Raw genomic sequence first — 21,218 nt, forward strand, 5'->3', positions numbered from 1 at the left:
CAGAAAATTAAACACCCTTTAAGACCCTTCAGGAACAAACTAAATTTCTAAAGAGCATAGCTTCACAGATTATAATTGCCATGTAAGCAGATGAGTCTTATCAGTTATAGCATCTAAATCACACAAGAAAATCAAACACAGTTCAGAGAGTTTTTTCTGATGCAACACTGGTATTACTCTAATACAAAGGTCACAGGTCAGACCATCTGCAAGTTCACAGGGTGAAAAGATGCAAAACTGAATACTTTTTTTAAAATTCCATTCATTAATATTTGTATTCTTAAAGGAAAGGGAAGTAAGCAAACTTCCATACATTTAATTTTAATTATTTTAATTTTTTTTTTAGGAAATGAGATATGCTAACTGCAAACTGGGTCACATTTGCCAATATTTAGGAAAATCAAGCATTCCTGCCCAAGCAGTTTCACTTTTATCAAGTCATGGTAAATTTGGCCTGAACTTTGTGGGAGGCTCAATAAAAGTGACAGAAATGCCTCACTGGAATAAAACCCAAGTAACTAAGTTTCTGTAGATTCACACAAAACCTGTTCAGCTGCAGTCAGCAATTCAGTAATACTGTTACAGGGAGTCAGGAGCAGAGGAGTTTCAGGTGTTTGTTTCCTTTTATATAAAATCCACTTTTAAGGCATCAGCAAGTTTCATGCCACTAAAAAGTAAACATAAAGTTAACTGCCAACACACTAAGAGGTTAAAGGAAAGTGAAAATACCCCATATCTCATCTAATTCCCCCTCCAGACCCTCTGCTCAGCCTGTTTAATTAACTAACCCAGCAAAACACTTCTCACTTTTTCTTCACCCATTAGCAAACTGAACAGACCCACCCGAAGGGACCTGGTGAGCCCCAGAGCAATACAAGGTGGCCTGTGGCAAACAGGGAAAGGAAGCACAAACTCCCCTATCTTTTAGCACCAGTAAGCTACTAGTAAGCTATGAGACTGTCTCTCATGGAACTTCACCCTCTTATTAAATGCCTGTTAGCCAGCTTGGTTCTCCAAATACCCACTTATGCCCAGAGATGGGAGGCATCACTTTCCGAGTGCTGTCTTTTAGGTATTACCCTGAAACCCTTCCATCACAACCCAAGCTGCTGATGCGAAGTTTGCCTCTCAGGTGACTCATCAGCCTTAGTTACCGACTACCCTGCAGCAAGAATAAAAACTACTTTTGTCCACCAGTAAAAACTATATATGCGTTGAAATAATTAAAAACAACCTACCTAGGGTTATCTTTAGCCTCCTCGCCGCTTAATTTAACAATTAAGTTAACCTACTCACCGCTTAATTTAACAAAAACCGACGGGGTTTGCTGCTCTCCTCAGCACCTCCGGGACCCCGGGCCACCCACTCCTAAGCCCGCTGCACCCAACCTCAGTGCCCAGGCAGCAAATCCAGGGGGGGGAATGGGAGAAGGGACGAGCCCCGGTGCTCCCCTTCCCCCGGGCCCGAAGAGAGGGAAGGCGGGCGGAAGGCGTGGTGCCCGCTCCTGGAAGCTGCGGAGAACGAGCGGGACACCCACCCCGGCGAGGAGAACCCCGAGCCGGGCCTGAAGGGCGCGGCGAGGAAGGCGGCATCACCATCCCCGCCACCTTCAAGCGGGAAAGGAACCGGAGAGCCCGGGAGCTCCCTCAGCAGCGCTAAGGAGAAGTTACCGGCGGGGCCGGGTCTGCTGACAGCCGCGCACTCCCAAACCCTCCTTCTCTCCCGCCTGCCTGCCTGCCGGCCGGCCAGAGGCAGAGAGGAAGCAGCCCCCACGCGTTACCTTATCGCAGTAGAGCCCTACGAGCTGCTTCATCCGCCAGTGGGGAGCCGAGAAGACATCCACCTCCTCGGGGAAGGGAGCCATGTTGTCCCCATAGAGCCGCGCCGCGCCCGGCGCTGGCGGCGCTGACGGCGGCGGCAACACCCGCCCCGCGCATGCGCAGTTGGGCCCCGCCCCTCCCCCGCGGGGAGCGGCGTGAGGCGGGGAAAGGGGAAGATGGCGGCGGCGCTGAGGGTGTCCTGAGGGGGGGATGTGAAAGGCACCCGGGGCTCGGGCTGTAGGAAGGGAGGGTTCACCCCTTTCCTCCCCGAGGTGTTGCGGAGCTGCCCCGGGGTTGAGAAGCCGGGCTGCAAAATGTCACGGTTGGGGAGGAGAGGCGAGGCCGAGCTGGAGGGGAGGGGCTCCTGGTGCGTCGTAGCCGTCTCCATTCTCCCCGAGTCACCTTGTAGGCCGTGGGCTCCGTTTTTCTGCATTTAATTGATAATCCGAAGGAATTGCAGGTTGCGTTGTGAAAGGGAGTGATGGAAACTCTCAGAGGAGATGACGACGAATAATAAAGGGTGTCTGCCAAGGAGGTGTTTTCATGAGGAGGTGTATGTCCCAGGCTGGGCTGCAGTGGGGAATCTGCACGCAGTTTTCTGCAGCATTTCTGATGGCCAAGCAGAGAGAAATCTTGAGTTACTCTTAGCATCTGAGACAAAAGGAGCAGAACCACCAGCCTTTGGTATTCATCCACCCAGGCAACGTTTCAGAAATGGTTGGAATGGCTGCCAGAATTGAGTTTACACATCGGTTTGACAAAAGGTGTGACAGTCACCCAGCATGGCAACGTGTGGTAAATGTCCCCAAAAAATCCACTGTAAAAACTCATACAAGCAGCAGACCTTTCTTTCTGAAAACTATTACAGTAAAAAAAAATTGTTGCAAATACTAAAAAGATTAAGATCTGGCTAATTTATAGATGTAGGCAGTGAATTGTTGCCAGATTGAAATATTCCAAGCAAAAGCACATTATTTTTAGTCCAGCATTCCTTGATGTAATGCTTGGGAATGAAATGTGAAATTATTGCTGGTAGTAGACAGTGAATTGAGAAGGAGGGATAACGAAGTGAGGGTTTTCTAGCTCACGATGTGCTCAATAATCTTTTTATCTCTTTATCTAAGGAAATGAGGCTTAAGCAATTGAGGTGTTGGGTGTTTCCTTTTACATTCGTCCTTTTCAGCCTCCAAGGACTCCTGAACACCATGACCTGCTTAATTGTATTTGCCAATATGTACCAATCTTGGAAGGTTAAATTTGTGCCAGTTCAGGGAAAACAAACAAAACAAAACAAAAACCCAAACCAAACAAGAAACAGTTCCACAATGAGGGAAGAAAATCAAAGCAGGGGTGGTTTGCAGCTGGGCAGGCAGCACATGGTTGCATTTACTGCTCGGCTGGTAAGCACAGCCCTGGCTTTGGGCTTGTGCATTCCTTGCATAGAGGGTGTATCCTGGTGTGTAAAGGAGTGGCTGAGACTTTGGGTCTCTGCTTTAGGTAGATGAATTGTGCACTGAAGACACAAAGCTTCAAGAAACTCTGTTGAAGTTCTTTGCCCACAGAGGAACTCGTTAATACCAACAATTCCAAGGTGAGATTTCCAGGCCAAAAGCATGAAGTTGGGCAGATTTGGGGTTATTCTGCCAGCAATCCATGGCTGAGTTGTAATAGGGGATTAATAATGTTCCCACCTGCTACACCTTCTGCTGAAAGTTACCACTCCCATCTGGTATTAAAAACAAGAAAGAACATGTCTGTTCTCATCTTCCTGGGCTTCAGGATATAAACAGACTGAAGTTCATGGCTGTTTGAGTTACTCTTTAAGTTTGTGAGCTAGAGATCTCCAGAACAGATATGCTGCCAATTTCACTGACTGCTTCATGGGCAATAACCTCTTCTAGGAGAGAGGAACAGTGATCTTCATCCAGCATGAATTGCCAGAGCTTGAGAGCAAAAATGGACAGCTAGGTTGTGGCAGTTAAATCCAATACTTGGAGTGCCTAACAATGGGATTAAAATACAGAATTTTTCTTGTACAAATAATGGGAAGATTTCGTTGGTATCTACAAGAAATTTATACAGGGAGAAGATTACTGAGGGTAGAGTCTTCATTAATGTGACAGGAAAAGACATAAGGAGATCCAGTTACTGAAAGCTAAAGGTAGACAAGTCCAGGCCAAAGTGAAGCTGTGACTCTCAAAGCTATCACACCACTGGAACAATTTTTGTCTGGAAGTGTGTTTGTTGAGCCATCATGCAAAGATTTAAATCAAAACTAAAAATAACTTAGAAATGGCTGTGCTGAATGAGATCATGAGGTCTGTCTGGTCCGAAGTTGTTTTTGGAAGTTGCCTCTGAGGAAAGAGAGCTCCACAGGAGATGAGGTAAAATTCCAGCAGTTGTTGGATTTACTTTCATTTGCTCTGGGATGTTGTCTTATTTTTGGAGAACACCACTGAGCAGGACCTACATCTTCTTTGTGAAGTCAGTGAGTTCTAACCTGGTGGGTCCTTGGAGAAAAGCCTTTTCAAAACTTCATCTTTATGTCTTTTTGGTTTAGACTGTCCATTTTAAGCAGGAATTTTATTTAGTCTTGGTGCTAAAATTGGTGACAATGTCTGCCCTTTTCTATGTAGAAAATCACATCAGTGCTGCATCTGGTTTCTCTTAGCCCTGAAATTACTGACCCAAATTTGGTGGCAGCAAAGTTGATAATAAAACAAAATAAATAAATCATTGACTCATGTTGGTTATCACGCTCTCTAATCCTAAACCCCAAGTAGTCACTAATAATAATTTGATTAACATACTTATGTCCTACCACCCTGTCCCTCTTTCAGAGAGGTTAGAAGGAGAAGCAGGGAGAAAAAAGCATCAGAGTAGTAAGTGAAGTACAGCATTTCTACATCAAATAGAGCACAATATTACACATGGATTTCTGGCTAAATCTGGCTTTCCTGAAGACTCTGCTGCAAGTCACAAGCCAACTGCTGATCTTTCTATCACATTTGCAGAAGTCCATCACCAGCTGTTTGCTCAGTGGTTAGCAAGATTTTGCCTCCAGCAAAATTCATCAGCTGAGTAGCAGTGCATCAATGGAAGCCTGACACTGTATAAATAATAAAGAGATACATTCACAAAGAAATGATCACAAATAAAGAGATGCATTCAAAGCATGGAAACTACTTAATAGAGAAAGGACCATCATATTCCTCAGTAATGTGAGTTCACAAGCAAAATAAGCTTGAAATTTTTTTTTTTTTTTAAAAGAAAAAAAGTAGTGGGGCTGTGTTTGCAATAGTGTGTACCACAGAATATTCACACTGAATATTAGATTAATTGATGTTGTTTGATGATCTAACAAAGTACTTATAGTAAAGAAGTTGGAGGGAGAGGGAGAGTAAGCAGAAGTTACAGAGATTCTTCAGTGCAGAGGAAACACATCTTAATCTTTTTGGGTCTTGTTACAACTGATTCCTGCTTCCAAGGAGGTTTTATAAATGCAGAAGTCTTTAACTGTTGCTGTCAGTATCCAGAGGAGAGGTAGAAAAAGAATTAACCAAAACCAGAGTTGATCCAAGCTCACCTGAGATTTTGGGTACTCAAGCAATCATTGCTATGCAATTATGCTTTACCTACATAGTTAATTATTATTACTTTTTGATCTTGATGTGTATTTCAGTAAATTTTAGCCACTAGAGAAATATTTGGAAAACAAGATATACAGTCCTTTTAAAATTAAAAGAAAATAACTTAAAATATGTTGCATGCAAGTGTTTGTGATGTTTTAGGAACATACAAGTATAGCAATGAGAATTAAGAGAACATAAATGTTGAAGTAGTGTTTTTTTCCTCCCTTTCCTGAAGTACACTGTAATTCTGCCCGGTTATCACCAGGTGGCAATGTCATGAGCGTAAAAGTCTCGTTTTTCTGAAGAGGGCAACAAGTTAGACACGAGGAAGTGATGTATTTATCCCTGTGCTGCAATCGTTCCAGGAAACAGTTATATTGCAGTTCCCAGCAAGATTCAGATTTCCGTCTAACTTTGTCTCTGGTGGACAGATCTATAGCCAATATTACAACTATTAAATGTCAAGCTTCCAGTTTTCCATTTAAATTATATAATTTAAATCTCTTTTCTTCATTTCCCTCCCCCTCCTTCTCTGTTTTAAGAACGTGACTTGTCAAGAATTCGTGATGAAGAGCCCTTTTTTGTCCCTCCTGCTTGTCTCCATCCTGATTATAAACAGCTGCTCAGAAGTGCAGGGAAGGAAATGGAAAGGTGAAGGTACAACAAAAAACCTGGAAAGTATTGTCACTGGAAGATGCTATGAGTATATTAGACTTGTGAATCCTGCTGTTGGGTAAGTTTTTGCTTGTCTGTATTGTTTTTATTATCATCAAAATTGTTATAAATCAGAAACCTGATGTTTTGCTTATAGCCATGAAAGTGATCCTTTGGAAGCCAATGTATTTGTAGATGTCTGGAAGCAGAAAAAAAAATGCTCCTTGATGCGTTTCATGTTAATAAAAGTAGTGTAATCAAGGCAAGAGTTTTACCTTCTGCTTTTTATTTCACATTTCTCCTCCCCTAGTGCCCCTAGTGTTCTGTAAGGAGGACACAACACAGATGTGGTTGGGATGGTATTTCTAAAGTACCAAAAATGACAATGCTCCTGGGAGTACCAGCTTTATTTTGCATGCCTTATGTGTCAGGTCATATAAGAGGAAAAGCAGCACACTTTAAAACTGTCTGGTGGTACTGAGACTGTTTAATTCATCCAACTGAAAAATCAAGTAGGAATCAAGTGCTGAAGTATGATTCTCCATGATCTTTCAGTGTGTTAATTACACAGAACTGGACATAAGACACATTTTGCTCAAAAGACCCCTTTTTCCCCCTCTTCCTTAAACTGTCTGGGCTTTCATAAAAAAGAAAAAAACTAAGGACAGTCTCCCAGAGTTCAGTTCTTTATTCTGCCACTAAATCTTTTCCTGATAGTTTGAAAAGGTATTTGCAGAGGGGACCTGGCTGGGTTCCTGCAGCCATAAACCCTGTCAGATTATGTTGCACAATGTCTGCAAATATGACCTCCATCCCCCAACCTTTGCATTTTCAGTTCCTGATACAAAACAGGAAGATACAGGACTGAAAACAGGTTCATGGCTTTTAACAAAGGTAAAACAATGTGTTTCTTCCTAATAACATTTTTAATTAATCAAAAACATTCTGGTTCAAGTGCCTCATGAAAGAAAATCATCATCCTAATGCCAGTGACATGGAATGAAAATTTCAGCTGAACATTTTGAGTTTGGCAAATTTATAAACACATCACAGTGGAAAGTGCCACTAAACTGCAACTGTAGATTTCAACACAGCTACAAGATAATATTTTATATAAACTGCTAAAACTGAAGTGATTTAAGAACTGTGTAGTTATATGAAGTCTGCTTTTCCACTAGGCTCTAGATAGGTAATTCTTGTTGCACTTAGGAGAAGTTACTTCATTTATATCTGAATCAGGACATGACTAAATAATACAATACACTGAAATGAGCAGCAGAAAGGATTGTTATTGTGGAAATTTAAATTAATCATTAACTGATTTGGGCTTTTAGCAATGTAAATACAGTCTTCTTGAAAGTATTTCTGTCTCACATTCATGACAGATTTGTGGTGTAATTAATTCCTGTGAAATATTAACAATTCTACATTTGAGAAGTCTTAACACATTGATTGAAGTATGCTTACTCAGAACAGTATGAAACCAGGCTGGACATCTGAGCCCTAAGGCTTGGGATGGCATTAGAAAAAGAAGAGATGCACAATTAATTTCACATGATGTAGTTTTTATTCTTTCCCTTATATCTATAAGCAAATAGTGTAATATAAATTAAACAGAAAATTCATATTGCATGGGTCCAAAACAGATATTCTAATTATATATAACCCTTTCTGTTTATTGTCTGTCTCTTAATTGCCCCCACCCTAGCTTTTACATAGCCACCTGGATAGGTTTTGTTTCTGAATGTATGTGCAATTAAGAGTAATTTTTTAAAATACTTTCCTAACAGGACAGAAGCTAGCAAAGCATGACTTTACCCTGCAACATTCCCAAACCATAAGGATGTTTGTAGAAACATTAGAAAACCTTTCCTTTATGGTAAAACTGAGCATGCAAAATGACAGTTATAGAGGCATTTTACAAAATGTTGCTGTCATGTAACAGTGAGGGATTTGAGTGAAAATCACATTTGAGTTTTTCTAATAGCAGTATGCTGTATTAGACAAATATTATTGTAGCACATTCCTCCCCAGATTCCTTTGTTGGTAGTATATACTGGAAGCTTGGAAGCTTGGAAAACATTTTTTTTTTTAACTGACTAATTATGAAATAAATGACTTACCAACATCTATGAAGATTGGAAGCAATATTCCTGAACTACAGTTCTCCCCTACTCTGTAGTTTCAAAAAGTATTTTTGCCAGCTAAGAAATTTTGAGTAACAGCAGAAATCTTGATGAGAAGACATAAAGAAAAAAAAATGCAGTAAGTGAATTAACCAGAAAATTACTGCTGGATTCAAATGTCAAGAAAGCTTTTTTAAAGAGTTTAGCTGATCACAGTTTTCAAGTACTAGCATGAGGGAGTGCTTAGAGCAGACAGCTCTTTATCAGAATGAGACATAAGTATATACAGTTGTCAGAAGCTGAAATTTAACAGTTTGAAATCAGAAATAGGATGGAAATCCCCTTTCTAGCAAGTAAAGCTATTTAAATGTTGTAACTCTTGATCAAGGGTTCATGTGGCATTACTGAAGATATTCAGATCAAGATCCCATATTTGCTCGTGATATATTAGGTAGCTTTTTTTAAGTAGTTGTTGGAAGCAATCCTGATTCCAAAAGCTGTTGGAATCTGTGGTCTGCTTCCTGCATGGGAGCTGCACGGCTCCTCACAATGTCACTTTATCTGTGACATTCAGCATCACAGAGCAGCTCCTTAAGAATGTCAGGAGGAGAAGAAACAAAAGAAACCTTGGTGTCTGTGGATGGCATTAAATGAGCAACACACTCATTGAGTAATAGCAGTTAGGTTTAGTTACTGGGGCTACTGATGTTGAAGCTACAGCCTTGCAATTACTTGTAATTACTGCAGTAATTACAGCTGAAAAGAGGTTGCAGTGAGGTGGGTGCTGTGCTGCCTAATTCTCTCAAGTAAATAATGATAGGACTTCAGGAAATGATTTGAAGTTGTGCCAAGGGAGATTTAAACTAGAGATTAGGAAGAATTTCTTTATGAGAGGATAGGTAGGCACTGGAAGGGGCTTCCCAGGGGGGTGGTATTCAAAAACCCTGTAGATGAGGCACTTCAGGACATGCTCTGGTGAGATGGTGTTTTTTTTCCTGGGTTGGTAGTTGGGCTGGGTGATCTCAGAGGTCTCTTCCAGCTGTGATAATTCTGTGCTTCTGTGAATGCTGCATGCACATAAAATACATTATTCTGTTCTGCAATGTGTTCCCAGCATAGACATTGCCACAGCCTGTGTGGGGAAGGAACTACAGGAAAGTGGTGAAATTGGCAATTTCCTTTTTAATTACTACAGGCAGGTCCAAAGCTGTGACAGATCCAGAGAGTTCAGACACTTCCATGCCTAGAATGTCCATGGGTGTCCATGGGTGATTATTGTCCCTAGGACAGAGCTGGCAGAAGGGAACTGTCAAAGTACACAGCCTAACATCTTATTTCCACCCCATATTCCACATGATCAGTTTAAATGTTGAAGAGGATTCATGTAGCTGCTACACAGTGATAGTAAACTGTACCTGCTAAGATACTTGTTGAATTACTATGTATTTCTAATACCACACTGCTATTTTCATTGCTGCTGCTTCCTTATCTGCTTCTGTTACCAGTCAGGAAAAGACAAAACCTGTAAGTTCTTCCTGGGTTGCAAGTTTTCTACCACCCTCACTTCATTTTTCTATCTTATCCTTGTGAGTTTTTTAATTTGGGACTTTGAAGAAGTTTGGAACAAATGTCTTTCTTCCTTTGATTTGAAAAAAAAAAATTCTGCTGTTTGTTTCAATGATTACAGTGAGAAGAACTGTTCAGAGATATGGGAGGCATTTAAAAATGCTTTTATCAACAAGGATCCTTGCAGCATTCTCCCTAAGGACTATGAGTTATACATCAACCTGTCATTGCACACAATTCCACCTAACAAGGTAATGATTATTAAAGTTATGTTAACAGTACTGTGACATCCAGCAGATTTTCCATCACACAGTTCAAAACTGACTAAGAGTCATTCTGTGGCTTACTCATGATTCATCATCTTTGGCCTGTCTGTAGTTTACAAGCTTGATTGCATTTTCCAGTGTGTTTGGCTGCATTTATTTTATGCAGCAACTTCTCTATTTTGCTTCTACAAAGATCCCCCAATTTTCCTGTCATGCCAGGAACTCTGTTGTCGTCCCTGAACCTCCGCTTCTTCTTTAGCTCAAAGCTCTGCTGGCAAAGCTCTGTGCCTGCTGTCATCTTTTGCTTTCACTCCTCACAGCCAAGTCCCAGGGCAATGGCACATTAAACATTGACATGTTAAACAAACAAGCAGATATTAGAGCAGGACAATGCTTTATGCTAGCAAGCAATAAGGGCTTGAGGCTCTGGCAATTACAGAAAAGTGTGGAAGTACAAAAACCACAGCTTTTCATGCCCTCATAACCCATCAGAACCTGTGCTGTGGCCTTCCCTAAGAGGTTGTGCTTTAAAGCAGTTTTTCTTCTAGCATAATTATTCCTTATCTCTAACTGATAGAAACTAACCCAACAAAGCTTGCTGTCAACATAGCTTAATTTATGAAGGAGTTTTACAAACACTGAAATAACAGCTAGATGGATGATTTTTTCACACTGTAAGCCAACATAGTGGTGTGACAGAATTATGGTAAGATACACCTGGCTTATAAATATTTCTCTTTTCTTTTTTCTCCCTTTTTTAAAATCTGTCTGCTGCCCATTCTCATCAAGGTACGAGTGCACCTCAAGCCTGTAGTGATCAGATTTTGTGCTGCTGTGAAAAAACCAACTGTGTTCCTCTTAAGAGAGAGCTTAAATTTCTGGTTATTAGCTTGAGTTTGAAAGGAATACCAAAATCTGTTTTAAACTTTTCAACACTGCATAATCTCATTGTGTCCGTTCTCAAGTGATGGTTCATTTTGTCTGTTTTTTGTTTGGTTTTTTTTTCCCCTTTTTTGCACAGTCTCTCTTCTGGGAAAATAATCAGCTGCTAGTCAGTAGCTTTGCTGGTAGAGGCCGTCGCTTCATGTCTGTGGCTGAGACTTTGTTTGGCTTCTTTGGAGACCTTCTAAACTGGTGTGGGCAGGCAAACAGCACTGGTAAGCTGATGGGAGTTATATTAAATATCTGTAAAACCATAATGGAGACCAACTGCTCTGTTCTGGAGGAGCTAATTTTGCTCTTCCCCCAGGAAAAATCAGGGATAGCTTCACTGTCTCATTCTCTTCTGTTTTGTGGGAATTATCAACACTGTAGTCAGGGAACAAACAGTAAAATCCAAACAGAGGATAAACCTCCTTCTCAGTCCTCTGAACAGGGAGTTCCTGTTTCAGCCAAACTATTTGATCCACAGAATGTTTCTGTTTTTATAAACTGCAGAGGATGGAAAATGATAGGAAAAAAATACAATTGTCAGGCTTGTTGTATGAGACCATCTTGTCTGTTAACCCAAATTATTCTATGATTCCATCATTGTATGTTCGGTGAGTAATACAGGAATATAGTTAGTTGCTTTCTAAGGTAACATTTTATGGTCATTGCCATCTGTCTAATAACACAAATCAAATGTCTTCCCACAGAACTGGACTATGAATCCTGCCCTACTACAGAGGAATGTGAAAACAATGCACTGGAGTCTTTCTGGAGGATAGCATCAGCCACAGTAAATAGTGCATTAGTCCTGAGTGTACATTAATGAGTGTGTTCTGGGTAATTCAGGAAAACATTGCCTGATCAAAACAGATTTCAGTCTGTAACTGTGCCAAATTATTTCCTCTAATAAAAATACACTTTTTTAGAGTGAGTGCAGTTGTTTCAGCAAGAGGAACCTAACTTTCACCTTAACTTACTTAATCATGTAGTAAAATTCTTCTAGCTCTATTAATATATATTAATAATACAGTAAGTACAACAAGCACACTATTTTTTTTGCTGAATACATGTCCTAAGTGACATGTGACAGCCTTGATGGACACCCTTTGTTCACAGATCAAACCCAAGAGGTTGCCAAAATGCTTTCTTCCTATATTTGAGAAAATAGTTGGAGAATATACAGAGAATTAATGCATTGGCTAATTAGTTCTTCTCCTTTCTACTGCAGTGACTTGGTAGAGTGATAGTTTGGTTTTATTATCACAACTCTGGTGTTCTTTGTGGAAAATTCATTCCTTATTCATTGTTGCTTGCAATACAATAATACTAAATCATCTGGTAAATCTGTAAGATGAGTTCTGAAAAAAAACTTGTTATGTATTTCAGTATGCACAGCACAGTTCTGGGGTGATACATGTCTTGTTGAATGGCTCTGCAGTTGGAGGAGCTTATCCAGTGCCAGGGTAAGAAAACTGACTTAGTTATTTGTACAATAATGCCTGATGCCTAATAAAAAAAAAAGGTCAAGCAGTTGTTTGGGTCTTCTGCTGCATGGGAAGGGTGGCTGGAAGAGCCTGTTGCATCAAAGTCTGCTGAGTTGTGTGAACGACTGCTAATTGTCCCCAGCTGTCAGAAATAACATGAAATGGATTCAAACAATCCTTTTGATTCCTCTCTTTTGCAAACTGCTGTGGCAAGCAGGATAAAGGCTCTTTGAAAACATCCTTCAAGTCAGCCAAAATGCTGTGGCAAAATGCATATGTCTTAAAAAAGATGAGTGGTACAAAATGTCTGTTGAGCTGCATCTCCAAGGAGAGCACATCTATACTACAAGGAACATGAAAACAAAACTTCTGATGAAATGTCTTTGACATTTGAGGACATTCAGAATGTGAATCAGCTTTTTTCTGCTCTGCTTGTAATCAGAAGGTATAAATGTTAAACTGAGCAAGCCCATTTCCTACAACATGAACAGAGCCTTGAATAATGCAAAGGGAAAAAAGTTTATTTCTTTTTTGTGCTCTTTATGGTTCTAAAAATTTGTTTCTTAAATCAGTTTTTTTGCAGATTATGAAGTACCTAATCTCCAGAAAGACAAAATCTCAAAAATTGTCATCTGGGTTGTGGATGATATTGAAGGACCAGATAGGTAAGTCAGGTCTTCCAAAAAATCAATTTATCTTTTTTGGATCTGTCTTTGAAATTTCATCTTAGCTTTTTATTTTACTGTAATTGCATAGCAATTAAACTAAGAATATTTTAGGTGCTTTCACTACCACAGAAATCACACTTTGCCATTCCCAAAGAGTATAGAATTACCAGAATTAGACAAGATATAAATAAATTCTAATATTATGTCTGGAGTCCACTCTTACCTAGAGGGGTGTAGGTGTGTATCAGATCTTCAGTGAAAATATAGCACATGCAGGTTTACTAAGAGAAGAGTCAATCTGAATTTCAGATCAAATGTTGACATGAAATATTTCTTTTGTCTTGCCATATGCATTATTTTAATTTTCACCTTTCTCAACTGTTTGAAAATTAGTAGAAGCAATAAACTACCACCAGAGGGCTCATCTTCTCTCAGTACTTAATCTAATAATAAAAATGTCTTATATGCCTGTTAATCTACTTTAAAAGAAAAAATAAATAAAACCAAATGAATAAACAAATCAAAACAGATTACTCCAGACAGAGCAGCCTGTTGGTAAATAGCTCAAGACCAAGTGACAATTTCAACAGAACACAGTGGAAAACAGGCTCTGAAGTAATACAAGTGAAATTATCAGGCCATAAATTATGCTTGGTTTGGGATTGATCAAAGGAAGAATTAGATAGTGTCTTAATTATAGCTTTTGTGGGGATCACTGCAAATGGACATAGATGAATCAGGGGTGGAGGAATAGAGGAATAGGGTTTTACCCCAACCATCTGCAGTGCCCCTGCAGCTGATTATGTGGCACTTCATTGGTCTTAAAACCACCTTGTCTGAAAAGAACCAGAAAAATGGACAAAAACGTCACCATATCCAGCACTGGTGGCTGAATCCCTGGTGTGACCTGCTTTTTCAGCAATGTGAGGCTTGTGTGCTTGCTCCTCAGTTGCATCCACTCATTTTGTGCCATTTCCCCTTCACATCTCAGATATCTCTTTGCTTCTCTTTCATTCAGTTTTGGCATGGGGAACTCAGACCACAAATTTCACCATAGTCCTGTGGAGCTGTGGAATTTTCAGCCTTTAAATCAAAGAATATGAGCTCACCTTTGCAAAAATTGCCCTTATTACAAAGAAAAATTAAGACAAGTGCTGAATCTTAGTTTATCTTTCCATTTGTGCTTGTCTGGATGCATATGAATATTTGTGTATTTTTTATTAATTGCTTTTTACAGTTATTTTGTTGTCCCCCTTATGATTTCTTTAGAGTCATGAGTTTTTAGTGGCCAATGAATAAGTAGCAAGCTGGTGCAAGTTTTAAAGATCTCAGTAATTTAAGTGCTATGCTAAACTTTCTTTTGCTATTTGGACCACAAATGAAAAAAACCACATCCTAGACACAGAAGCTGGGTTTAGGATTATTTCTGTGGTTTTTTTCTCTCTCCTTTTTCTGTTTTTCTGTATTCAAGAGAGAGTAAAACTTCTAACAACAAGAGTAATTCTAATTTATTGTAACCAACTTACTCTTCAAAGACAGATAGCATCAACTTCAGCACCACCTAAATAGCTGCCAAAGAATATTACAAATGAATCACTTATTATTTTACAACTTTATTTAGTTCTTTTTCTGTTTGTCTAGTGGAATATTAAAGGTGGGAATATTGGTTGATAGAACCTGCAAATGCTGCAGTGGCTGAAGTGAATCTTCAGTCTGAAAACTGAGTATAAAATGTTAAGCAACCATAAAGCAAATGAAATATTTTAAATGGCAATGTACACCAGTTTTCTGTAGGTGTTAAGGAATATAGGGGGGCAAAGTAATGGGGATTTACTTTACAGTGGGGATTTACTTTACTATCCATCAAGTGAGGTGAAAGGAAAATTAGATAATGAAAGATTTGCAATGATAATAGAATCCTTTCTCACAGGGAATCCTGTGGAACTCATACTGTAAAGATATTAGAAGACAGACTGAAAACCCTTGGTTTTGATGTCACCTGCACTGACAATTACAAGTAAGTGAAAATCCTTCATTAATTATCATGTATTTCCACTAACACCTCAACTATTTTAAATTATTTCTTACCTTCTAATACTTAAGAGACATTAATATTGTGTTTTCAGCAAGAGAATGGTATGTTGGAGGGGTGATGTCACATATTTCAGGCTTGTCATTTTTCATCAATGAATTGAGAAAAAAATACAGTGTATCATAGAATTGCATAATTAAGGGGATCTTTGTACTTACCCCCTGTCAGACTCAGATGATGACCTCGTGTATTCCACTTCACTGAAAAGTCTTTCTTTGGATTGAAAAATCTAACAACAGTTTAAAAGACAATTGAATTTCTGCAGAATTACTGTCACAGCTCTGGTTATTCACAGTAGATTGTAAGATAAATATAACTGAAGGCAAAATTTAGGCATGATAATACTGTTTAATTGGTTTTCATTTGTCTTCCTCAGTTATCTGCCTGAAAGCTGCTAAATAAAGTTATATCTTCACAGGTCTGTAATGCTCTTACTCTGCCTGGATTACCCTGATGATTCTAAGTGTACCCTTTCATCGTAAGTAAAAGAAGTTCAGCCCATCCCAAGTGTCATTACAACCAAATAAATAATCCAGAAGTCATCAGTTCAATGGATTCCACCTCTGCCTCCTATTATGTATCACCCTCATGCACTACACAGTATTCTTGAATTTACTACTTGGTGTATTGATTAAGCAGTTTCTGTCTACAAATTGTACACAATGGTCTGTGAGCACCTGCTGTTCAAAGTTAGGTGTTAATCAGTTCTCATCAATGCCTCAGTCACACTGTATTCATCACTGCTGGGATGAATGGAGTCTGTAAATATCTGTGTGCTGCTGCAAATTCTTATTACAAATTTGGAATTGTTTTCATTAATATTCTTCCTTGCATAATGAAAGTGTAGGTGGTCAAATAGCAAAGATCTAAAGGACATTTCTCAAACTTTTGGTTCCAAGTTTTGAGGAAGTTTTCTTTTCATCTCCTGTTTTGTGTACAAACCCAATTTCTATAGTTTAATGTATTTATTTTGGACCAGTGGGTTATCTGCAGAGAATACAGCTTACTTCTAAGATACAACTTTCTTCATTAGCAAGCATCACTCCCAGACTAGGTTTTAATAGTTTCCCTTCCTATCAATATTTTTCTTTATTATAGGAAGAGGATAAAATTAATTTACTACATATTCTGATGAATTTACAGTAAAGATGATTTTCCTCAGTTGTCTAAGACTCTTAATCTGCATGATGTTGCATGTATAGGTACACATAAGGAACTTGAGCATCTGAATATGAAAACTTTCTCACAGTTTGGAAAGATGCAGAATATGTAGATGCATAAAAAGCTGTTCTCTAGTTACATCATCTTTATTCATAATCCATATATTTGGCCACAACCAACCTCCTACTGTCCCTTCTGCCCTAATTCAAGCACCTGCAAATCTGGGTATTAATAGCCATGTAGTACTGCAATGATAATTTCTTCTAGAAAAACCTGATTTGCTGTCCCTGGCTATGGCAGCAGTGAGGTGTGACTCCTGCTTGGCTGCCTCTGGGTGTGTGGCAGTAGTGCTTCATGCAATGGAGAAAAGGTGGTGTATATCACTTTCTGTATGCATATAATGAGTTTTTAATACACCCTTACAGAGAAAATAAGTATTCTCTGGTCACTGAAAGCTTTTCCTCATCTTGTCACATGACAGCACTTCTTCTTACATCCAGATTACATCCCAGCACCACACTATAAATGGATGATGAAAACAGTGGCATTTTAGATATCACTGATAGCTCCAGACTCCTTTTGGGTAGTAGATCATGGAGCAGGCTCCCAGCCCTGTTAAGGCATTTGTTTGGCACTGGATACCACTTGCATGGTTGGTTTCCTTGCTGTATGTCATTCCAGTAAGTGGTAAGGCTTTTGGTTATGTGTCCAAAGAAAATGGAGTTGTCCCATGCAGGATGTCAGCTGTGAACATGGTGACAATGTTAACAAACTGGATGAAGAAGCACTTAACAGGACTTTGAAAAAAGACAATAATCTGAACTCTTAACAGAAGATTTTTTTCTCTTCTCCCAGGTTTTAAACCATTTTCCTCAAAATTTTGTGATGTGGGTACATTCCTCAGCTGAGGGAACCTGGATGAGGAGGCTTTTGGAAACCATTAATGTCTTTTTCCTTTCACCTAAGGGATGCTCTTACCAGTTCTCCAGTATTTCCACATAAAGCTTGCAGTATGTAAGCAGGGGAGCAGCCACCCCTTCCTTTCCATCCGTGCTGGTACTTAACACAATCACTGGCATATTCTCAGCACCACTCTCACACTCTCGTGGGGTGAATTCTAAGCCACTCAGTTCTTCTCATCCTCCTTAGAAGTTTTCTTGATTCTTTCCTTCCTGAAGCTTCTATTTCCCCCCCTGTATGCATGGCAATGTGATGGCTTTGGTTCACTTCATGTCTGTGCTATCCCTAATCAAGGCAGAGCTTCCCACTCTGAATGCTCTCCTTGCCTCTCCCTAAAATTCAAGTAGCCAAAATACTTCCAGCCAATGACTACTTATGCTCTTCCCCAGATCACTGACTTCTCTGCAATAAATAACACCACTGAAATCAGCTGCCCTTTCAGAAACAGCCTTAAGCAGCTGTATACAAATGGTTTGATGATTATCGTCTAGATCTGTTTTCTCTGTGGATAGACAGTGCATTAACCCCCAGGAGGACAGTTTGGTCAGTAGTGCTATCACCAGTAGCACTGGGAAAAGCTTTGGGAAAAGCTGTTGGGAAAAGCTTTGAGTGTGTGTGCTCAGTGTACACTCAGTGCTGGTATTTCCATAACAAATAGTGAGTGCAGGCATGCAGGAGCTGGTGCATCCCCTCTCACAGTAGCCACTTGCAGTAACAAGGCTGATGGTTGGCTTCTCAGCCTTCAAAGAATAATGTCCAGAGGCCAAAATCATCAGAGCTGTGCAAGTGACTTGTTTTTTTTTTTTTGTCATCACCCCAACTCCTGTTACCTGGTCAAGCCAAAGGGCTGTATTAGGACAGCACAGAGGTGGCCCAGGAGGTGCTGAGTTGTACCTTGGGCTTCTTGGGTAGTGACAGAGCCCCTTAACTCCTCTTCAATCTTGAGCCATGTTCCCACTGAGTCTAAATTTGGACAAGCATCACTCCCAAAGTAGGTTTTAATAGTTTCCCTTCCTATCAATAGTTTTCTTTTTTATAGGAAGAGGATAAAATTAATTTACTACATATTCTGATGAATTTACAGTAAAGATGATTGTCCATACTGATGTTTGAACTTGTAAGTAAAAAAACACCCACTAGATGGCAGAGATGGCTTATAAACAGGAGCCAAAAGGAAGCCAGATGCAACCCATTAGTTGTATTTATTACATTGTTGGAATGTCAGGGAGACTTAGGAAGGGATCTAGATACTGTATAAAGTGCCGTAAAAATAAAGACCTCTGGGAACACTGCTGTCCAGAAGAGCTCTATATAATGTCAAGCATAAGGCCAGAGACAGTAAATTGATGTGGAGAGATGAGGAGGCTCAGATATTACATATGAAGAAGTGTTTCCAGGCTGTGTACAGATACCTTGTCTATAAAATCATGACAGCCAAAGGGAGTCTGGTGATGAGCTCTCATAAAGAAACTTCTAGCTTAGCACTTGGACTGCAAACTTCATCCCTGGCAACAGCCCCCTGGTATTTAAAAGAATCCCAACTCAGCTCTGGGCTGTGAACATCCTGTTTGTTTTCTTTTCTTCAGATCTGCACCAGCAGCACAAAGAGGACCTGTATCTTCAGACAGAGGAGGCAGCTGGAACAAGCTCATGTTTGTTTCTTTTGCAAGCTTTTTGTTCAGATTTGCTTTAGTGTACTAAGTTAAAAAACTGAATCCATATTCTCTGTTTGCCTTTGCTGGCTAAAATATGGCTTCAACTAATTTCTAACTGCAGTGTCATCCTAGTCCTGGGACTGGTATTAAACCTGCATATTAAAACTCTGAATACTTCTATCAAGGTACCAGCTACTACTAGTATCAAAAATTATTCTGCTGCTTCTAGCAAACATCATCCTTCATTTCCTTTTCTTAAACAGAAGAAATGCATTGATATTTATTTTTATCCTTATCCAGAAGTAAGCATGTTTCAGAAAGGAAAGTGCAAACATGCCTGTCATACATCTCCCACACAGCCTACTTGCTCGTAAAACCAACCCTAGCATTTGGCCCTGGAAAATAACTGTCTGATTATCATGTTTTGGGAAGGGGAAATAGGAATTCAGATGGGAGAGAGCTTAGATTGCTCACTTGGTACAAGAAACAGCAGGTGAGACAGTGGAAGAATGAAACAAATTTTCATAAGTGGTTCAGTATGCTCCAAGCTTACCTGAAACCTATCAGACAGTGAGATTCTGGCTTGCACAGTATTTTACCCCAAAATACTGATTGCTTTATCATCTGCACAGTTGCTCTTCAGGTGGCTGCTTCCTGGCCACTGGATAGCTGACAATCAGGAATATTAGGTCCAGAAATTTCCACAGGCTTTTCACCATGATGTGGTGGTTGATCACCATGGGGTGTTTTATGGCATATCAAATTCAGATGAGAAGCTGCCAAGTCAGACATCTGCCTTCTTCCAGTGAACTCACTTAGCATGCTGCAGAAATATTCTGAGGAGGCAGCAGATGCCATCTTGAAGGTCTCTTGCATTCCATCTCTGAATTATCTAAATGTTCCAGCTTGATGCTCCACTAACTCTCCAAGACATCCAGCTACCAAGATGACACGTAAATCTTTGGGGAAAAAAACAGTAGTACTTCTAGGAAATAGCATTACATAAAGTTTTGTTGCACATTCTCTGTTAGTTTCTGTAATACTTATTTGTGTTTGTATTAGCTGGTTGTCAGGAAACTGGAAACTGGAAACTGGAACAGGATTGCTCCCATTACCTCAGTGCATCTGATTTAGGGCTCCATGGTAGATCTACATCCTTCCAGTCTCTTGTACAACTGCATCATCTTGTATGTTTGAAAGATAAAATGTAATGTTGTTAATTGTGTGGCTTCCATTCCTGTAATAATCTTTGATTTAATTTTAATGCAAACCCCTTTATATTACACACATAGTTGTATTTGCTTGGGTCACAGCTGGGTCTAAGCTCCAGCTTGAAGGATTTTTGTGTCTGTTTCAGGCACTTGCAAAAGTATTGAAATTAAAAGTTACAAACCTTTGAAAATCTGGGCTGGATTAACACCTCAAAATCGTTCCTTGCTTTTGATTAGTTCCTTCAACATCCTCCTCATTTTTATTGCTTGTTTGATGATGTCCTTAAAAGCAGCTACCAGAATATTGAGAGGTGTTTGTTCCATAGACCAAGCAAGTTTGATCAATCTTCTACATGTACCCAGCAGATCACATCATGGCACATTTTGGATCACAGGCTGTAGAAATCATACAAATGAAGCTCAGAGCTATGTGTCCAAGCCATCAGTTGGTACAGTGCTGTCCTCCCAGTTGGCCTATGTATATATTATGTATATTATAGAGTCTGTAGGATTCAGAGAATAGCTTAGTACCATTAACAAGCTATATGCCTTTTAGGAAACTTCCATCCACAAGCCAAGCATCCCAGTTGGCCACCTCTTGTTTACTAGCCTAGGAAAGCTTTCCAGCCTCTGGGAATCCACTCCAAGGGTGCACTCAGTCAGTGCTATCATTACTTATGATACCAAACAGACTGTTAGAAGTGCTAAATAATTCTACTTTGTGGGGGAAAAAAAAAGTAAAATACAAAGTAGGATAGATATGATTTAAATCATTTGAGGTTATTTACTGCCTAACCTTATATCATGAACATCACACTCAGAAACCTCTTGCAGTGTTTTCTTATTTCTAATGTTCATGCCTCTTATCCCATTATTTCAACTTGGTAGCAAAGACAGTAATTTTTTTTCTTCCTGTATCTTTTGAATCAGGTGTCTTAGACTTGATGGAAAAGCTTGGAAAGATCTGTAAAGATTTTTAGCTAACCAACGAGT

The 21,218-nt window shown here is 39.6% G+C and overlaps 2 protein-coding genes across 5 annotated transcripts in view; one reads left to right on the top strand and one right to left on the bottom strand.

The window, feature by feature from the left end:
• Positions 1–1,946, bottom strand: part of FBXL5 (F-box and leucine rich repeat protein 5) — a 33,689-nt gene extending 31,743 nt beyond the window's left edge. Inside the window, exon 1 of one of the 3 annotated variants that reach the window (XM_030449640.1) lies at positions 1,781–1,946. In XM_030449640.1, coding sequence (XP_030305500.1) covers positions 1,781–1,864 — 84 coding nt within the window. In that variant the 5' untranslated portion in view covers positions 1,865–1,946. Of the gene's footprint in view, positions 1–1,296; positions 1,560–1,780 lie in introns of those variants that run through there. The other 2 variants (XM_030449639.1, XM_030449641.1) reach the window with 2 other exon arrangements.
• A 3,861-nt stretch (positions 1,947–5,807) lies between these two features.
• BST1 (bone marrow stromal cell antigen 1) lies at positions 5,808–20,449 on the top strand. 2 transcript variants are annotated; one of them, XM_008495509.2, is made up of 9 exons: positions 5,808–6,185; positions 9,920–10,049; positions 11,086–11,221; positions 11,702–11,784; positions 12,381–12,457; positions 13,051–13,143; positions 15,077–15,163; positions 15,657–15,716; positions 18,946–20,449. In XM_008495509.2, the coding sequence occupies exons 1-9, from the start codon at positions 6,019–6,021 to the stop codon at positions 19,058–19,060; spliced, it is 948 nt and encodes a 315-aa protein (XP_008493731.1). In that variant the 5' UTR covers positions 5,808–6,018; the 3' UTR covers positions 19,061–20,449. The 2 variants fall into 2 exon arrangements, with proteins under 2 accessions (XP_008493731.1, XP_030305676.1); XM_030449816.1 differs by lacking the exon at positions 18,946–20,449 and adding an exon at positions 17,255–17,780 and having other exon boundaries at positions 5,809–6,185.
• The last annotated feature ends 769 nt before the right edge of the window (positions 20,450–21,218 follow it).

This window comes from Calypte anna, chromosome 4A (assembly GCF_003957555.1).
Source record: "Calypte anna isolate BGI_N300 chromosome 4A, bCalAnn1_v1.p, whole genome shotgun sequence".
Lineage (NCBI taxonomy): Eukaryota > Metazoa > Chordata > Aves > Apodiformes > Trochilidae > Calypte > Calypte anna.

Excerpts from the sequence above, each read along its gene's own strand:
- BST1 (XM_008495509.2), top strand. The coding sequence starts at position 6,019 with ATGAAGAGCCCTTTTTTGTCCCTCCTGCTTGTCTCCATCCTGATTATA. Across the intron at positions 6,186-9,919 it reads CTTGTGAATCCTGCTGTTGG|TGAGAAGAACTGTTCAGAGA; the intron begins GTAAGTTTTTGC and ends CAATGATTACAG. Across the intron at positions 11,785-12,380 it reads GGAGGATAGCATCAGCCACA|TATGCACAGCACAGTTCTGG; the intron begins GTAAATAGTGCA and ends TATGTATTTCAG.